This window comes from Propithecus coquereli, unplaced genomic scaffold (assembly GCF_000956105.1).
Source record: "Propithecus coquereli isolate 6110/MARCELLA unplaced genomic scaffold, Pcoq_1.0 Scaffold267, whole genome shotgun sequence".
Classification (NCBI taxonomy): Eukaryota; Metazoa; Chordata; class Mammalia; order Primates; family Indriidae; genus Propithecus; species Propithecus coquereli.
In genome coordinates, this window is record NW_012148252.1 from 2,765,360 (window position 1) to 2,785,577 (window position 20,218).

Consider the following 20,218-nt stretch of genomic DNA (forward strand, 5'->3'; position numbering starts at 1 on the left):
AGAGTGAGACTCTGTCTAAAAAAAAAAAAAAAAAAAAACAAAAACAAAACTCTGAACACTGGCTACTTGATATTAAGTAATCACTGAGTTTTGTGGGATTTGTTGTTATACTTTGTGTGTCAGAGTTCCCAAGATCATCCATCCCCAGGTTCAATGATTCACTAGAACTCAGAGGACTCCTCCTCTACATGTCTATATAGCTGGACCTATGGTTACGATTTATTAATACTACAGCAAAAGGATATAAAGCAAAATGAGCAAAGGGAAAAGGCACATGGATTGAGAAGAAACTAGACACAAGCTCTAAGAGTCCTCTCCCAGTGGAGTCACACAGGGTATGCTCAATTCCCTCAACAACCAATTGTGGCAACATGTGTGAAATGTTGTCTACCAGGGCAGCTCATTAGAGAGTACTCAAGGTAACTAGAGCCTGGTCACATAGGTACAGCTTAGTACATACCAAAATTCTAGGCTCCCAAAAGCAAATGTACAGCACAAAACATTGTTTGCTTAAAGAGCTTAGGCACGGTGAGCTATTTTTAATCAGGAAATGACTGGAATGCTCCTGAAATCTAAGTTCCCAAACACCAGTCCAGGGCCAACCACATAAGCAGATCTTTTTAAAGATAGCAGTCTCTGATCTGATATGGTAACTCCTTTCTGCAAACCCTAAAAAGAAACCTTTTAGTTATTTTGTCAGTTGGATGCTCTTGGAAACAGATGTCAAGATAAAGGTAATACCTATGGAAGACAGAGAGAAGGAGCAGAAGTAGGCAGTAAACACCCTTTGACCATGATGCTGGTCTATCACGTTGAAAGAATGAAAGAAGGTCAGGCAGGGAAAGCCTCAAGAGTGTGGTACAACTCTGACAAAGTCTTGGCAAACCCTAATGGTAAACCCAGGTGCAGAGATTAACATTGGGCAGAAATTGCCAGGTCACTGGCTGGGGGATGCCAATGAAGAACATAACCTTGGCTCAAACACCATGGCATAGCTCAAAAGTGCTATGGTTGAAGATTACAAGCTAACTGTACTTGTAGCTGGTCAGTAAAGATCTTTCCTGAGGAGAGATCCAATTGGTACATACCATGGTCACCAAGGCCACATATTAGGCCACATTTGAAATGTAAGGTTTGAGACTTGCTTCAAAATAATCCAGTGGTGCTCAGGGATGCTGATAAACAAAATTGGCCAGGAGTTGATAATGGATGAAGCAAGGTGATGGGTTCATTATACTGTTCTTCTGCTTATGTTTAAAGATTTCTATAATGAAAACAAATAAAAATGCTACATAAGTTAAAATCTAAAAGGCTCTTCTTATTTTTTGAATGTTCTCTGTATGTGTACAAATTTTAAAAGGAAACACCCAAGGCTTATAATAAAAACAAGTAGTCTCCTGGTATAGACCATTAAGCTCCTAACTCTTGTTCCCCAGAGGCAACCACTTTCAATTCTCAGCTATCTCTTATTTACCTCCATATTTTTAAATAGCATGCTTAAAATTTGTTTCATAAACTGTTACTCTACCCATCCCACACATACAGTTCACTTGCTTACATCCTTCCCTTATAACTCTAACACAGGGCGACTGCTCTCTGTGTTTACATATATTTACAACAACTTTTATGACAGAGGTAGGCATTATTCTATCCCCACTTTACAGATGAGGCACAGAAGTTAAATGACTTATTTGGACAACATTAAGAAACAGAGACATGGTTCACATTCTTGATTATCTGGCTCAACTCCATTCTCTCAACAAGGGTTGACAAACTTTCTTGCTCTCAAGCACATTATACAAACTATGCAGTTTGTAAAATCAGTATTTCAAATTTTTTAAACATGTTAACTAGTATTCACAGCTAAATAATTATGTATGCTTTAATTACATCTCCTTCCTGCCACAGCTTTATTTTCCTTTGAGTACCTAACTGTTCTTTTTGGTTGCTATTTACTTACTATGTATCTATCATTAATTTATCTCCATTCCTCCACAGTTGGTAAGACTCTTCTGTGTTCGAACATTTCAGGTACTCTACTTATCTTTTGGGCTGCAGAACATTTCTAGAGCTCTCTGTTGTATTCCAACTTGAACAGCTTGCTCTGTGGGCCTGTTCCATTGCTATCGTGTGGGATCTTCCATGACATCTTATGTTGAATCCTATTTCCTGGATAGCATGTCGTCTTTCTTGCTTTAAACCCTGAGTAGGGTTAAGAGTGGTTAAAATGTTCTTTAATACAAGTTAACCAATCCCTTTGTTCTCAGTCCTATTCCATATGCCTACCTCCAAAGTACCTAGAGAATTCAAGTCCCGAACCTTCCTAAGGTTCTCCAACACCAAGTTACTTGCTTGCTTCTTGTTTGTTGACTTCTTGTTCATAGGATTCAGCTTTCTCTGGGCTGAGCTAGGTACCATTCATCCATTAGTATTTTACCTTCCAAAATGTTGTTGCTTTCTCTTGTGTTCTGACTTCAATCCCCTTTTTATCCTCAGGAGTTTATGTATTTATTTTGTCTTCTAGGATGGTTTAGGAAGGAGTGGAAAATAAACACGCATCTTAATCTCCTTAAGATTGCTTAACTGGGAAACTTTATCCACTTTTAGTTTCATTTCGTCTTGCCATATGCCTTCTATACTCCAGCCATACTAATCCATTTTCAGGAAGCCTCACATTTCCTGTTTCTTTATCCTGTACCCTGCTGTTCTTCAGGAATACAGAAATATCTCTTCTACCTTGTACTCTCAAAGCTATGAGTGCATATTTCTATTACACTATAAAACAGCAATTTTTCATTGAGGAGCTATTACTATTTTCAAACTTTAGGGTACTTGGACTATAACCAGGGCTACAAATGTTTGGAAACATGCCCAATTCATTAAATAGAAAAATCTGCTTTATATAAAGCTCTTAATCAAATATAATAAACTATGACTGCTGTATTTGAAACAGATCCCCTTGATTCTGCTGTCTCCTTAAGGATCCTTGATCTAAATATTAATAGTTCAGTGGAAATACAGAATTTCATGCAGAGCTAATAAGAAAAATGCTTTTAAAAGATGTTTTTAGTGTTTTTAAAAATATGTAGGCAGCTAAACTATTAATTATACCAGTACTCAAGAGGAAACCTTTTCAAGTATAGGCAGCTGCCGACACAGCAGTCCTCCTTTCCCATGAAATTGAATGTATAGTTGAAGCTAATCACAGCAATTGGTCCAAGCAGCTGACTTCAGTATTTACATTAAGGAAAATGATCATGCAGACTGTATGAATCATTTTGGGAGGTATGGAAACTTGAACTTTTTTTTTTGATCTGGACTTTAATCACATTGAACTTCTAAAACAGGGCTCAAGGTGTCCCCAAAGAACTGGAACACAAAAAAGAAAGAATGTATCAAGGTCAAGTTTACCAATACTGTGCTAAGGGCCAACCCTATACCTATGAAAGGAAGAAATTAGGGTCATTTCACTTTCTCTTGTATTATGACCTCCTAGTTCTCAGAACCTGGAAGTCAAGGTATTATTCTAATGTAGGTATAAAGCTTTCTAATTAGGTACTTTGCATCCTTGAGAATTTAGAATCACTTTGTTTTTATAAAGTCTATATTTCCCAGTAAGCCTTAAATATGCCCTAAGCTTCAATCTTTCCCAAAACATTTTCATTGATCCAAGTGCAATGAAAGTCTTCTAGAGTTATCCTTTACAGTACATGCTTTTGATAATCCTTAACTGTGTGACATCTTTGCCAATTAAAAACAAAACTGGTTTTTGCTAACAGAAAACAATGAGTAAAGCTCAGGTACTTAGATTTCATGGAAAGAGATGAAGCTCTATTTTTAAAAAGTGGCTTTACCAGCACAATTCACTATTGCAAGGATGTGGAAACAATCCAAGTGCCTGTCAGTTCATGACTGGATTATTAAAATTTGGTATATGTATACACTGGAATTACTCAATTATAAGAAATGACGGTGATCTAACACCTCGTATATTTTCCTGGATAGAGCTTGAGCCCATCCTCCGAAGTGAGGTATCACAAGAACGGAAGAATAGGCTCCACATGTACTCACCATCAAATTGGCACTCACTGATCAACACTATGGTGCTCACATGATAGTAATATTCCCCAGGGATTTGGGGTTGGTAAACGACACAGTGAGCACTGTAGGGGGGAAAGGCACACCCTAAATCATGGTTTGGGTGTGGCAAAGTCATAACATGTATACAAAATGTCTGTACCCCCACAATATTTGGAAATAAATAAAATAAAATAAAATAAAATAAAAAGTGGCCTTACTATAAAACGGTGAAAGTAAAGTATATTTTCTTAGGTAGCTTTTAAGCTAATAGTTCTAAAAGACTCAAACTATATTAAGCAAGGCAGTAATACTGAAACCCTGTTCTTTCAAAACATAGCTTCCCAGGGCTCATATGTTTAAATAAGGACACCCTAATCTGAAGACGTTCTAGTTTAGCAAATCTTTAATATCATACCTCATGCAAAAAGAGAACATTGCTTATTCTAATAGATGAACTTTATGAAGTTTCATACCTAAAATTCAAAGCTTACTCAAACAATTTAGAATAACTCACTTAAAACTGGTTACACTGAAATTTTACATACTACATGGAAAAATCTGATTTTCAGAACACATTAACATTGGTGGATAACTATTTTGAGAGTAGGGGAAACATAATTAGGTTAAAAAATACCTATGCCAAAAATACATCTCTAAATATTGTTTAAGAGCACTTACCAAAATACCCTGGCTTTATTAGTAAATGACAAGCAAAAAGTTTGATTCTATTATCACCAGGTATTTTTCAACATCAGAAAAAAGAAAGTGGGTCAAGCAGGTATTACCGGCTGGGTGCGGTAGCTAACACCTGTAAATCCTAGCACTCTGGGAGGTGGAGGTGGGAGGATTGCTTGAGCTCAGGAGTTCGAGACCAGCCTGATCAGGAGTGAGACCTCATCTGTACTAAAAATAGAAAAAGTAGCTGGGCATCGTGGCACATGCCTGTAGTCCCTGTTACTCAGGAGGCTGAGACAGGAGGATCACCTGAGCCCTGGAGTAGGCTGCAGTGAGCTATGACAACGCCACTGCACTCTACCTAGGGCAATAGAGTGAGACTGTCTCCTAAAAAAAAAAAAAAAGTAGGTACCTGCAGATGAGGAAATTAAAACTGAAAGATTTAAAACAAAACAAAAACCTACCAATAAACTGAAGACCTAGAATTCAAAACAAATTCTAAATCTAGTGCCTAAACTGTATAGCTTATGAGAGAACCACTGCTCTGTATACTTAACAGGCCCCTGGGTATCTGTGTGAAAAGCAGATTCCTAGACTCTACACAAGGCCCACCCAATGTGGGGGTAGGGATGGAGGGGTCCCCTCAGGAATCTGCACCTTAAACACCTTACCTGGGTGAAACTGCATTTTTCTAACCATCTTTGGGAAACACTAATATAAAGAGATGGAACATAAATTTGAAGAGGTACAATCAAGTGGTATCTGTAAAGTCCTTTTCCTAAGTAGTAAGTGATCTTACAACACGTAGACAAGCAATGACAAGGTCACATACAGATTTAACTTCTCTCCTTTTGATCACTATTCATCCAAGACCCTGCAAATCATAGGTTAGAAGAAACACTCTAAGTCTTTGGTACATACATCAGTAACAACCAAGAAGCAACAGGGCAGACAGGTGATTGCACCAGGGTTCTGAAATTAAATCTCTCATTCTAGCTCCCTACACTCAAGATAAACATGACACTTCAAGAAAAATATGCTCTTTCTCCCATCAAAACCTAGAAATCATTACATTTGACTCACTCAAAACATTTTGAGACTCCTTTAGAAATACATCACTACATGTCAATATACTTAAGAAAGTCAGTTTTGTTCCTTTATAGAAAAACTACTTCCATCTAAAAATACCACTTCATTTGATTCAGAATTGGCTCACTGACTTCTATTTGCAGTAGCCATAATTAAGGCTACTCAAAAGCATGTACCACAGGCTGAGAATAGCTCCAAAAATCTTACAGCATGCTGGGAGCAATGACAACATATTTTAAGACATTTGCCAGATGAGCTTTTAATTATAGCCCAGCATAAGTTACCCCCAAATTTCTAAGTGATGCTATAACATTTCCATTTTATCTCAATCCCATGGTAAAGCCTTGACATTGTATTAAAAGCAGCAGTTTATGGTTTAAAAATCCCTTTTAATATTAATGAGTATGTATCCTCCCCACAGAAAAATGCACACAGGCATTTATGGACAAGTAAAGAACCTCTGGTTTATGCATGTGTTCTGTGAAGGCATCACGACTAGAGAGATAAACATAAGTTTTTTAAACTATGTAAACAACCCTATATTCTATATACAGACAATGCTTTATAAACCTTTTTATAAGCATGCTTTTCCCAAAATGAGAAGGCAGTATGGAAGAGTAGTTGCAAGCATGTGTGTTTCTGAATCTTGGTCTACTGTTTACTATAATACCTCTCTAACAATGGGCAAGTTATTTAACCTCTCTTAACCTCAGTTATTCCCATTTACACATAAGTATCTACTTCATTGAATTTCTATGAGGATTATATGAGATAAACCAGGTAAAATATTTACATACTGCTTGGCACATAGTGTTATTTTAACAAGAGAATTATTAAACTACTATAATTTGGGTATTACTATAAAAAGGCTTTTTTGGCAGTCATTTATCCACATTTAAAGATTGCTAACTTGGCCTAGCCACACACAATAATTACTCATTCTTAAGATATGATACAGACATTAACTTTCCTAAGAGTTTTTCCTTCTTTACATACATCATGTACGAACTACCAGGTGTTTTCTAGCTTACTTTTCTCCTTATAGAAATCAGCTAAGATTTATAAATCAAGATCTCTAAATTAGATCACTAAATTCAATAAAACAAAAGAAAAGCAAGTCATTAACAGTTTTGTTTTTTTTTTTTTTTTTTGAGACAGAGTCTCACTCTTTTGCCCGGGCTAGAGTGCCGTGGCGTCAGCCTAGCTCACAGCAACCTCAAACTCCTGGGCTCAAGCAATCCTCCTGCCTCAGCCTCCCGAGTAGCTGGGACTACAGGCATGCGCCACCATGCCCGGCTAATTTTTTCTATATATTTTTAGTTGGCCGATTAATTTCTTTCTAATTTTAGTAGAGGCGGGGTCTCGCTCTTGCTCAGGCTGGTCTCGAACTCCTGAGCTCAAACAATCCGCCCGCCTCGGCCTCCCAGAGAGCTAGGATTACAGGCGTGAGCCACCGCGCCCGGCCAACAGGTGTTTCGTAATATAAGAGATAAAGACTTTAGCATTTGCCTGCTGATAAAGCAGCCAAATGATAATACAGATAAAATTCAGTGGGATAGCCTCAGATGTTGACATACCTATGATCTAACTCAGAAGTTGTATGTGTGCTTTTGCTTTAAATCCTAGGCAAAATCTAAACCAAGTCTTTGGGTCAAAACTGCTATTTATATAAAATGGCTGAACTCTGAAGGTAATGAGGTATAGGCTATTATCAATTACATGTACCATGTCTGAGCTGAGTGACAATACTACATATTGATTAACTATGGAGTCAGACAATTTAATAGATGTGAACCATGGCAAGTTATATAATCAAGGATTGGTTTGTTCATATGATGGTTAATGTAACTAACATATTCATGCTAAAGATTATGCAGCATCCATGTAAGAAGTCATGCTCAGAGCCTGGCACATGAGACTTAACATTATCTAAAATACTGTAAGCTATGCCATAAACATTATTAAAAACACTACGGAAATGACTGTCCTTCAAGACTACTACTTCCCTTTTTGGTCAACATCATGGCTCTTGATCAATAGCTTCAGGGTCTCTACTCTCATAAGACTATGGTCACAGTTTTGTGACTTTAGATGTTCAGAGCCCTTAAAAATATTAATCTTAACTTTTACTATCTTAACTATAGAGAGGATAATTGATGGGAATAAGCAACATTTAGGGAGCTATAAAAGTGAATAGTACAAGCTTACTAAAATGAAGAAAAATTTGATATTCTTTTTCTTTTGTTGACCACTTCATGATTTATAATTGCCTCTATTACCTTGACATTTTGCTTACTTTTAAATCCACCTCCCTTTTGTTTTCTGTCCAAAATACTAAAAACAGAATTTTTCAGTTATAGTCTCTCCCCAGTAATAAAGGTATGGGGTGGAGTAAGGTAGCTCTCCTCGCAGCCAAGTTGTGTATGCCCACTAAAACAGGTACATTTAAAAATGATTTAAGAATTCCTTGGAATCTAAATCTCTGGAGTCTAAAAATTTAATAATCCTATCGTCAAATTTCTCCCTAAGGACTGATTAGGTTGGTTGAGCTCTAATAGAACAAGGGTGATGATAGGTGAGTGATATAGACTAGCATTCAGGGGAAAAAAAACCCACAAATACCTACTTTGTACCAGGCACTTCTATGTTAACCTTTGTTTTACATTATCTGTGGCAAGATGTGAACCACAGAGTTAACAATCTAATCTAGGCCTTAAGATTAACAAATTATGGAATATTCAAAAGAAACCTTCAACAATTCAGCCTATGTTCAGCAAGAAATCTGTAGAAAAGGGACGTTCACAAACAATTAGTAAAACTCAAATTTTAAAACATCTCAAATCTCTTAACCCGTTTTTCATGATCCTACAGTGTTTGTATCTTTGAGGGGAATGAAAAGGAGACAGATTAGGAAAGAAATGATTTTGTTTATATTTTACAATGATGTCCATTACTATATCTTAAGGTTTTTTTTTTTTTTTTTTGGTTTGGGTTTTTTGAAACTCTTCTACCCAGTAAGAATCAAATCTGTAATACCTACTATTCCTTGTAGACTGAAAATTGTTTTTAACTCTGCTGTCTGGAGTAGGGGTTAAAGATGAAAGAAAATATCTATTTATCTTGGTCTGATTCAGCAAGCAACTCTGTTTTAATCAAGTTCACTTCAAAGACTAAGAGTTAATCTAGTCTGATATCAATAATTTATCAGAGGCCGGGCACGGTGGCTCACACCTGTAATCCTAGCACTCTGGGAGGCCGAGACGGGTGGATCATTTGAGCTCAGGAGTTCGAAACCACCCTGAGCAAGAGCGAGACCCCGTCTCTACAAAAAAAATAGAAAGAAATTAGCTGGACAACTAAAAATACATTGAAAAAAGAATTAGCTGGGCATGGTGGCGCATGCCTGTAGTCCCAGCTACTCGGGAGGCGGAGGCAGAAGGATTCCTTGAGTCCAGGAGTTTGAGGTTGCTGTGAGCTAGGCTGACGCCACGGCACTCTAGCCTGGGCAACAGAGTGAGACTCTGTCTCAAAAAAAAAAAAAAAAATTACCAGATCTGTAGTTTACTATAAAAATAGCTTTTAAACAGCTCCATTCTAAACTGACAAACACTGCATATCCCAGAAAAATTCCAGAGGTAGGTTTCTTGATCCCATGTACAATACTTCCCTGCCTTTGCTAAATGACAGCTTGTTCAAATTACACTGCCACATTCAGCGGTTTGGTGATATGATTATGCACAGGCTTGCCAAATTAGCAAATTACTCTAGTAGGAAGAATGAAAAGTTAGTTAATTAAGAGAAAAACCGTGTTACTTAATCAGATCAAAAATGGAATAGGATGGCATCATATAAGTACTTAAAGCCTATTTAAAGTACAAAAGAGTAACTTTGAGAAATACTGTCTCGGAAGAATTATACTGAAGTTAGAGGCCATCTTATACAATCACTAACTTTATAAGTTATCTTTGCAACATACCATTATAGTAAGTCTCCCAGTCTATGGCTGAAGATGGCCAATGCTTGTTTATTGGCTACTTCAAAGGCAGACCATTCTCTATCTTTAGATTTGACTGGTAGGAAGTTTAGGTTATCCTGAAACTTGCCTTCTGTGTCGTACAGAACTTCCTTCTACAATGAACTTTTAAAATGAGAGATGATGATCTAAGTCTTTCCAGTGAAGTATTTAGTTCTTTCAGCTGCTATTCATTACAGTTTTACATTTTATATTTTGCGTTCTACTTTGAACATGCACCAGGTCCTGTCGATACTGTTTTTAAAGCATGGGAGCTAGAGTACAATATTCCAGGTAGGAAGAGCCAGTCTAGTGCAATAGCAGAATCATTTGGCTTGTTTTAGATATTTTACTCCTAATAAAACAGGTTTATAGTATTAACTATTTGAGAGCCACATTCTATTGACTCAGAACTTACCACAATGAAAAAAAAAAACCTGTTTATTACTACTGCTACGCTATATATTCCACTCGCTATCTCTTCAATGCATTCTCCATCCAAGGAAGAACTTGTTTGATGACTTAGTACTAAAGTCAACATATACTTCACTTTAAAATTCATTTTTCTAATGATCTTAAAAAAAAAAAAAAAATGAAACCTTACCAAGCTTTGTATCACATCCATATGGGATCATAATGACTCTTTCCAGGTGCTCACACCAGCCTTTTATCTTGGACTTTTATTCAGGAGCTCATTTATTCTACATATCTTATACTACATTTTATATAGTTCTTTTCTCTTTTTAAAGAGGTGAATGACATTTACCTACCACTAAGGTTCTGTTACCTTTTATTCTTCAAAGAAAGTTCGGCTATCATATCTTTAAGTTGCCAGAAACTGAAACATTTCATTCCATCATGTAAAATTATTTGGGGCAGATAATTTCAGTCCTCTCATGCATGTTGGATTTAGATTCTTTTTTACCTTCATTCTAAACAAGTTGAATTTTTCCTTCATTAAAAAAACTAGCCAAATATGTTTTGTGCTTTAACATTACACTAAACTCAAACAGGGGTGGGGAATCTGTGGCCTCAAGGCCACAATGTGACCCTCCAGATCCCCAAGTGTAGTCCCTCAACCGAATCCAAACTTCACAGAACAAATCCCTTTATTTGGATTCAGTCAAAAGGCCACACTCAAGGATCCAGAAAGCCACATGTAGCCCCAAGGCCCGATAGTCTTACTCCATAATCAACTTTAAGAGCCCCTCAAACTGTAAAAGTTAAAAAACCTTAGTTTACTTGGTATTTAAAGCTTCTTACCCTATTTCTATGTTGTGCCATTCTGTACAATATTTTCTGCCACACAGTAACTCTTCTATTGGCCAGAATCAGATCACAGGTAGCAGTTTTCCTTATTATTTCTCCCATTATCCAAGAGATAAAACTCAAGACCTTTTTTTTTTTTTTTTTGGTGACAGAGGTCTCACATTGTCTCCCAGGCTGGAGTGCAGTGGCACAATCATAGCTCACTGCAGCCTCAAACTCCTGGGCTCAAGGAATCCTCCTGTCTCAGCCTCACTGAGTTGCTGGGACTACAGGGGCGTGCCACCATTCCTGGCTGTTTTTTTTTTTTGTTTCCCAGAAATGGGGTCTTGCTATGTTGCTGAAGCTCATCTTGAACTCCTGGCCTCAAGTGATCCTCCCACCTTGACCTCCCAAAGTGCTGAGATTACAGGCATGAGCTACTGTGCTCAGCTAAAACTCAAGAACTTTTTTTCTCCTTCCGTCGCCAAAACTCAAGAACTTAAAACATTGCTTGTTGACAGCAGATAAATACAGATAGCTGAAGTCCTCCTACTGCTAATTTGCCTCTTTGCCACAGCATTTACAAATTCGGAGACTGCTTATTATCAACACACCAACTCCAACTCCTTTCTACCCCAGCCTCAATTCACCAATATCGCCAGTCCTGGCTAACCCTATATCTAAATACTCATTCTAGTTGTTGGTTCTATTACCATCTATAATACTGTGGTAAAAAGCAGTATGATGGCTCATTTGAAATAAGCAGGTTAGCCACAACCACAAGTAGTATCAGAAAAGCAAAGATTAAAGGGATCTATTCTTGTCCCCTTTCCAGGTATCCTTATCCTGGAAACCTGAATTGACACCAAAGTCTTTTTATACTGTCTTGTGGTAGGAAAAAGTCATCACCAATCTAGGATTTTGAACTTATACTTGGTAAGAATCTGGTATTATTTCCATACATATCGAGGTATCACTTGAGTGGTGACTTAAGTTCATTTAGCATGTTTAGTAAATACTAAATTAGTCCCAAAGGTAATTTTTGTACCAGGATTTTTTAAATGGATAAAGAAAATAATTCAGTGTTAGAAAGCCCTGAAGACAAATTCTTAACACCATTTCCATCTAACATTTTAAAACATTTGGTTGGGGAAGGGAGATTAGGGAGTGGCAGCTAATGGGTATGAGAGATTTCTTTTTGAGGTGACAAAAATATTCTAAAATTAGTTTGTGGTAATGCACAATCCTGTCAATGTCAAAAACACTAAATTATACCCTTTAAACAGGTAAGTTGTATGTGAATTATCTCAGTAAAAAGCTGTTTAAAGATATTTCAACCTCATTCTAATGGCTATGTGTGTTATAATACACATTCTAAAATACTGTTAAAATACATATCAAAAACTTAATGAAATAAAACTGTACATCCTAAATTAAGCCAAGTTTTAGAATACCGAAAAATAAACCCTTTAAGAGCCAGAGATGACTGAGAGAGTTAAAGGGTCCTTATTCATTAGATTACAACAACCAAAAGTAATAGAGTGAACATAACTACTACATGGTTTCTTCAAAAAGACTAAGATAATTTTGAAATGGAAGGCTTTGCTTCTATAAACAAAACATGAATGAAGCCCTCAATAGCATGAGCACTTACTCATCATATTCGATATGATAAACAATGTCTTCATCAGCAGCAACAGAGTCTGAATTAGATGTAGAGGGTACACTGTCCAATTTATTTGTGTTCTCTTTGGAATTACGATTTATGTTTCCATTAGTCCTTTTATAAGAACTGCCATTCTTCAGTGGAGTTTTGCCACGTGACTGTTCTTCGGAAGCTTTAGTAACACTATGTATATGTGCTTCAAACCAAGCACCAAGGCCGACATCTCTGGCATCCACCAATTCATTTACCTAAAAAAAGTTTAAAATTAGTTAATGAAGCTTTATTTTATCTATTGCTTCAAAAACTTTAACATAACTCAAGTTACTGAAGAGTTATTATGGTAAACAATATTTGAAGCTACTCATGTTTAAAGTGATTAGATCAAAACTATTCTTTCTGGATTCTTGTATCTTCAGCCTTTCATTTGTTAGAATGAAAATGTTAACTTTCTTCACAATTTGCTTCAATGAAGTAACTGTTTTCTTTAACTACTGTTTACCCATGTCTATACTAGACTTTTGCAAATACAATTCTTATGTATCTAGGAGTCACTCTCGTAAGTTATCAAAAATGTTAATGAAAAGCAAGGACTTTAGACTATTATGACTGTTATTAATATGTTCCATTAATTTCTTCATTATCCTAAAGATAACTTACACAGTCCAACTGGAAAACAGTAAAATATCAAACAGAAAATAAACCTTGAAAATGAGAGAATTATGAACAAAAGGAAGAGTCTAGTGAACCCATTATACAAAATGGGTTAAGTTCCATCACTAGTTAGTAACTCACTAGGGCAAATATATTTTCCATCTCAAAGAACAAAGATAAAATATAAAAGCAGGGCTGTAAGATACAAAAATGGATGTAGTCAAGTCTAACGGCTGATCCAGAACTAAACTGTACAATCTGACAAAAGGAAAACAATTTCAAAACAGGTATACCATAGAAATAAGTTAAGAGTTAAGAAACAGAAGCAGGTAAAAATCCTCTCCGGAAAAAAAATCTAAGGACACTGTCTAAAAGGTCAAGGCCCTTTCAGGACAATAACCAAGAGAGATCTCTTCAGCTTTTTTAAATCCTTAAAAAAGGAAAAAATGCTACCAACACAAGATCATTTCATCAAGCTAGCTCTTCCCTAGGGTATAAGAGGCCACTTAAGAGGTCTAATATAATTCTAACAGATTGTATAGCTTGTGGGAAAAGTATATACTAAAAGTTAAATACCCATAGGCCAGATATTATGCAAGGTTCCTTACTTATGTTTAACCTTAACAAGCTTAATAATTCTTATTTTACAAGATAAGGAAACAAAGGCTCTGAGAAATTAACTTGCTCTAGGTGAAAGCTAATGAAATGTAAAGCCAGGATTTGAAAACATCTTGATCTTGAAGTTTATTTTCGTGTTATGATATCACGCACCTTGATATAGACAAGTAAATAAGAACTTTAAAGCGAAGTGATAAACTTAGAAATACAGTACTAAAAACAGAAGCTTTCAAACCACCAAGCTGACACAGAAAGAAAATACGGACAAAACCAAAAAGTAGTAACTATCACTACCAGAAGAGTTACAACATTTAACTGAAGGCAGTATATGTAATGAACACGGTAGCAATGAAACAGCTTGAAAGATTAAGTTCAATATAAGAATGAAGAGTTTAAGAGAAAAGGAAAAAATCTAAGGGCCAACCAGGCTAGCTATGACAAAGAAATCAGACGGAATATGTTATACATTACATAAATTAATCCCTGTATTAAATGGACATATGTGTAACATTCCATCATTTCTTCCATAATTGTCACTGATAAATTTAAAGACATTTAGCCTCTTGTAGGCAACACAGCTAAAACAAAAAATAACCGATGTTAAGGTCCATCATACTTGAGGGAATAAACTGAGGCTACTTACTCCTTCACAGCAAATCAAAATGTAAGAGGTTTCATATAGCACTGTATAAACACTGTTGTAGCAGAGGATGCATCATATAGTTGATACTAAAATGGTAACAGCAAAACTATATTAAGCAATATAAGGCTTACTATGGAACACTAAGAGGTATATATGAAACACTGAATTTGCCTATCAAATATAAGAAACTAGCAGGCAGATCTAGTATCTGACTACCTCGATATCTGGCAATAAAATTCGAGTTAGAAGAAACCTAGGTCAACCTAAAAATACTGCCGTTGCTTATGCTTAAACACTGTACATAGAACTTATTAGCTCACAAAGGTAGGGCATTCTTTGAGTAAACCTAGATTTACAACAGGAAACAAGAACAAAGTTTACTGTCCCATTAAGTATAGTGAACCACTCACAATGTACATAAACAGGGTTTGGGAAAAATGCTCTTAAATTCAGAAGTTTTTGCACGTAATAGACATACTAAGTTAGGCAAAACTTCAATGGGCCAAAATGGATGCAACAGGTTAAATCTCTTTTGTAAAGCCTAAGTTTTGAAGCAGTTCAGAAGAAAATATTTAAACTCATATGATTAACATGAAAACAGATGATACTGCCATGGTAACTTTCTAAGTAATCTAGTGGAAATAAAGAACTGAAGTAATTAGCCAGAAGAAAGTAGCAAAAAAGCAGATAGTATGACAAAAGAGGAAAACAATTTGAGTGTGTGGGAGGGTCTCAATTGTGCCCATGAGATTATAACTTATTTAGGTAACTGAGTGACAACATGGAGAGGCTAATGTCATTGAAAGAATTACTTTTCCAAAGAGAAGGGGACACATAGAAAAGCACCAGGTTTGGTCAGGAGGCAGAAGGAACTAGGGAAAAGCAGGGCCCTGAGCCTTTGTGTTTTCCATGGGAAAGGCAAGGCAGGGGAAACTAAGATTGGCTAGTTTGAATAAAGTCAGCAGGCTGTGGGCTATAGGGCTGGTTGTCTGGTACCTGGCTCTAGGTGATTAGCGTCTACCTTATTTTACAAAGTCAGTTCCTAGAGTCAGTGAGATTCAATTTATGTTCAATGTACATACAATGGGAATGGATGCAGCCAGCCTCTGCACAATCTTTCAAGGGCTCTCCAGATGTGATAGTGATATCTAGTTTCTTGCAACATATGAAAATACCTGAAACTGGCCAAATATTACTCAGAATTATCAAACAAGGCAAAACAAGAACAATACTGGATAGTAACTTCAGATTAAATTTTCATTTTAATGTATTGTTTAAATTTTTACCTCTGCCAGTTTTGAATAAAGTTAATTTGAAAATTCACCTTTTGGGTCCAAAAGAATATTTTAGTCAAAAATGAGAAGTCCAAAAATTTGCTTGTTCATCCATAAAGCAATTTTAATCACAGAAAGCTCTACATCTATGAAAAAATCTTTGCAAAGTAAAAGTGACATAGGCAAGAATTCAAAATAAAGGCAAAAAAACTCCTAGTTTTTTAAAGTGACCTAAAAGCAATTTAACAAAATTTTGATATGCTAACTTACTCAGACTTGTACTGTGGGAAACAAGAAAAATTCAATGCAAATTCAAAATAAATTTCAAAGTAGCAGCTTCTAAGCTGTTTTCAATTTAGCCAAGAAGTTAGTATCTAACAAAAGTTCCATGAACGCAGGGGACAATATCATTTGTTTACCCCTCTATCCCTAATACATACTACAAGTAAATGCTAGATATTCAAATATTCATGATACCTACAAAATTTCAGATACCTACAACAATTATTAAGCTTCATCAAAAAAATAAAAAAAAAAGCAAACAAATCTGTTAGCCTCTTCAACAAACAAGGGAGGTTAAATGTAGCTCTAAATATATTACTGCAGGAATAATAGATGGTAGCCTTTTGAGAGTTAAAGTGCCAGGTTACAAACTATTCCTAAATGGGGAAAGGGAGTCTTAATGTAAAATTTACTTGCCAGTTCAACTAAGCAGCAGCTGAATTGGAATTTGAAACCAGGTCTGATGACAAAGCTCAAGTCTTTAAGGTCTATACTATATAATAATGTGAAATAGAAGAGATGTTAAAGAGTTTATGTTAGTGACAGCCAAAGTGCTAACACTGAAAATAAACAGCAAACATCTACTGAGAGAAGTAGTTTCTCATGACGCTCTTCTGCATTAGATTGTGGGAGAAGAGGTTAAGGTGGGGTATTGAGAAGTTTGCTAAACAGAAAGAATTTAAGTTGGCCTCAACTGCTTAACTTTGATTAATTTGAGATCTGCAGATACATAAACTCGTCCTACAAAAACAAATTCATCCTTTCACCGCCCAAAAGTAGCAGCTTCTAAAATCTAAACCATAGCTGAAAAGACAAAAACATAAGCTTAATATACAGATGGTTAAATATGCACAGATGTGTATATACACGGGTTAATACACATACATATATTTCCTTGCCGTCAGCTGAGGCCCAATGACACCCCAGTTGGTAAGGAGCAAGTAAGGAGTATACCTAGAGTCCACATCTTGGTTTCTAACATAATTCACCAATTAAAGGAACCAGGGTGTCTTGAACAAATGGCATATTTTAGGACTGAGGAAGGAAATGTACAAGATAAGCCTGAAGCACCTTGTAGTGCCAGAAAGAATATACTTAACAAAAATAAAACACTCCACAATAATGGGAGTATGTCAAAGGGACACAGCAGCCAAATAAACGAGCTTCCAAGGGCCAAAACTGGAACAATTTGAGCGCAACTCCATACTGACATAAATAAATGCCTGAATAAATAAGTGGGAAAGAAAAGACAAATCTATGTTGAATAGTTTCAAATAATTTTTGTAGATACTTTGCCAACAAGGCAGCGAAATACCTAACTCCCCACTCTAAGTGTGGAGCACACATAGTTACTTCCTCTAAAACAGTACAGTATGGAAAGGGAGGGAAGATAATTTAACAGGGCAGAAATTTGACAAACACTACCTGAGCCAGGTGATTAAGGTTCATATTGGTGTTAACAATGTTATTATTGATGTAAAACCTAAGTTATACTTAGCAAATAAGATGTTGCTAGTATGTGCCCTAGATATGTGATAGCAGCACTTTATCTCAGTGGTCTTTCCCCCAAAAATAAACTCAGTCTAATGATAAGGAAAACAACAAATGAATCTTAATAGGGGGAAATTTTACAAAATACCTGACCAGAACGCCTCAAAACTGACAAGGTAAACGAAACACAAAGAGAGCCTGAGAAACTGTCACAGCCATGAGGAACCTAAGGAGATGTGACAATTAAGTGTAGTATGGTATCCAAGATGGAATTCTGGAACAGAAAAAGGACTTTAGGTAAAAGGTAAGGAAATAATGATTCATTAGTTGTAATAAATATACCACATTAATGTGAGACAACAGGGGAAACTCGTTGTGGTATATACAGGAACTCTATACTATCTTCCCAATTTTGCTCTAAATATAAAACTGTGCTACAACATTTATTTTAAAAGTAGCAATGTAAGAAATGTAGGAAGTACTGGTATCTGAAAAAGGGATGAAATCAGTGGATGATGTGGACAAAATGGCAAGCTGGCTCTCAGTACTGAAAATTCTGTCTGAATTGTGAGCACTCCATAGCACTGTTTTCATTTATATAAGACTTAATTTATTCCCAGACTACCTTTTGTTATTGTAAATGTTTCTTCCCCTCTTTCACTAATTGATGTAGCAAGGAAAGCTATTAGTAGCTCAATGTTAACTTTGAAAATAGCCACTTTACTGATTGCTCATAACATTCTAAAATGTTTTCTCAGCTTTTCCAGACATCCATAAACAACAACATTGCCTTCTCCAATATTTACACTTTATTTCGTTCTCCTGCCTAATTGCATTATCTAGCACTTCTAGATACAAGTCAAATAACAGCGGCATTAATTGGCTTCCTTTTCTGGCTTCCATCTTTAATGGGAATGCTTCTGGTTTTTCCCATACTACTAAATGTGATTCAGAGTATGGCTTAAAATAGTCATCTATTCCGTCTGTTCCTCTTACCAAGGGTTTCCTCTTTAAAAATCAGGAATGAACTCAAATTTGTATTTAAATGTAGAAAACATTTTGAATTAAATAATTTGTTTTCTGTGGTTTATTAGTATAATGAATTATACTAAAACATTTTCCAATGAACTATCCCTACTTCTTTTTTGTTTTTTTTGAGACAGAGTCTCACTCTATTGCCGGAGTAGAGTGCCGTGGCATCAGCCTAGCTCACAGCAACCTCAAACTCCTGGGCTAGAGCAATCCTACTGCCTCAGCCTCCCGAGTAGCTGGGACTACAGACATGCGCCACCATGCCTGGCTAATTTTTTCTATATAGATTTTTAGTTGTCCAAATAATTTCTTTCTATTTTTAGTAGAGACGGGGATCTCGCTCTTGCTCAGGCTGGTTTCGAACTCCTGACCTTGAGCGATCCACCCGCGTCGGCCTCCCAGAGTGCTAGGATTACAGGCGTGAGCCACCGCACCCGGCCTATCCCTACTTCTTGACAAACCATATTTAGTCAAGGAAATATGTTCTTTTAATATGCAGTCATAATTCTATTTTCTAAATATAACTTAGGTTTTACATCAATACGTTAGTGATGCTGATGTGCTTTTTGTCATGTTTTAGGATCAGTGTTAAACTAAATTTATAAAGCAATACGAAGATTTCCTTCTTTATGCTGTGAGTCAATTTAGGTAACGTTATAATTATCTATCCCTTATAGGTTTAAGACAACTCATCAGCCACCCAATCCTGGTATTTTTTTTTTTTTTTTTTGAGACAAAGCTCTTTGCTTTATCTCTTCTTAAATCTTTCCATGTACATATATAGATCTGTTTGCATTTTTCCACAGATCCCAAATTATCTCAATTCAAATATTTTTTTTTCTTTTTTATTTTTTTTGAGACAGTCTCACTCTGTTGCCCGGGCTAAAGTGCCGTGGCATCAGCCTAGCTCACAGCAACCTCAAACTCCTGGGCTCAAGTGATCCTGCTGCCTCAGCCTCCCGAGTAGCTGGGACTACAGGCACACGCCACCATGCCCGGCTAATTTTTTCTATATATGTATTTTTAGTTGTCCAGATAATTTCTTTCTAATTTTAGTAGAGACGGGGTCTCGCTCTTGCTCAGGCTGGTTTCAAATTCCTAACCTTGAGCAATCCACTGGCCTCAGCCTCCCAGAGTGCTAGGATTACAGGCGTGAGCCACCGCGCTCAGCCTCAATTCAAATATTCTTAAATAATTCACTTCATCTACCAATTTTTAATTTTTAGTCTTAAATGCTTTGAAAAACTGAGTCTAGGTGCCCATTGAGCCCAACTGATAAGTTATAAAGATAGGAAAGGATAAATTAAAACTGCTATTCAATTATTTCTATACAACTTATTAGAATTTGAAAAGGTTGCTGGACACAAAATTCAGTAAGTAAATCAATTTTATTTCTATACGATTTTTTTTTTTTTTTTTGAGACAGAGCCTCACTGTGTTGCCCGGGCTAGAGTGAG

The 20,218-nt window shown here is 36.3% G+C and overlaps 1 protein-coding gene across 1 annotated transcript in view; it reads right to left on the bottom strand.

Moving 5' to 3' along the window:
* Window positions 1–20,218, bottom strand: part of UHRF2 (ubiquitin-like with PHD and ring finger domains 2, E3 ubiquitin protein ligase) — an 81,081-nt gene that overhangs the window by 53,571 nt on the left and 7,292 nt on the right. The window contains exon 3 of the mRNA XM_012647404.1: window positions 12,759–13,018. Within this exon, the coding sequence (XP_012502858.1) occupies window positions 12,759–13,018 (260 nt within the window). The remainder of the gene's footprint in view (window positions 1–12,758; window positions 13,019–20,218) is intronic.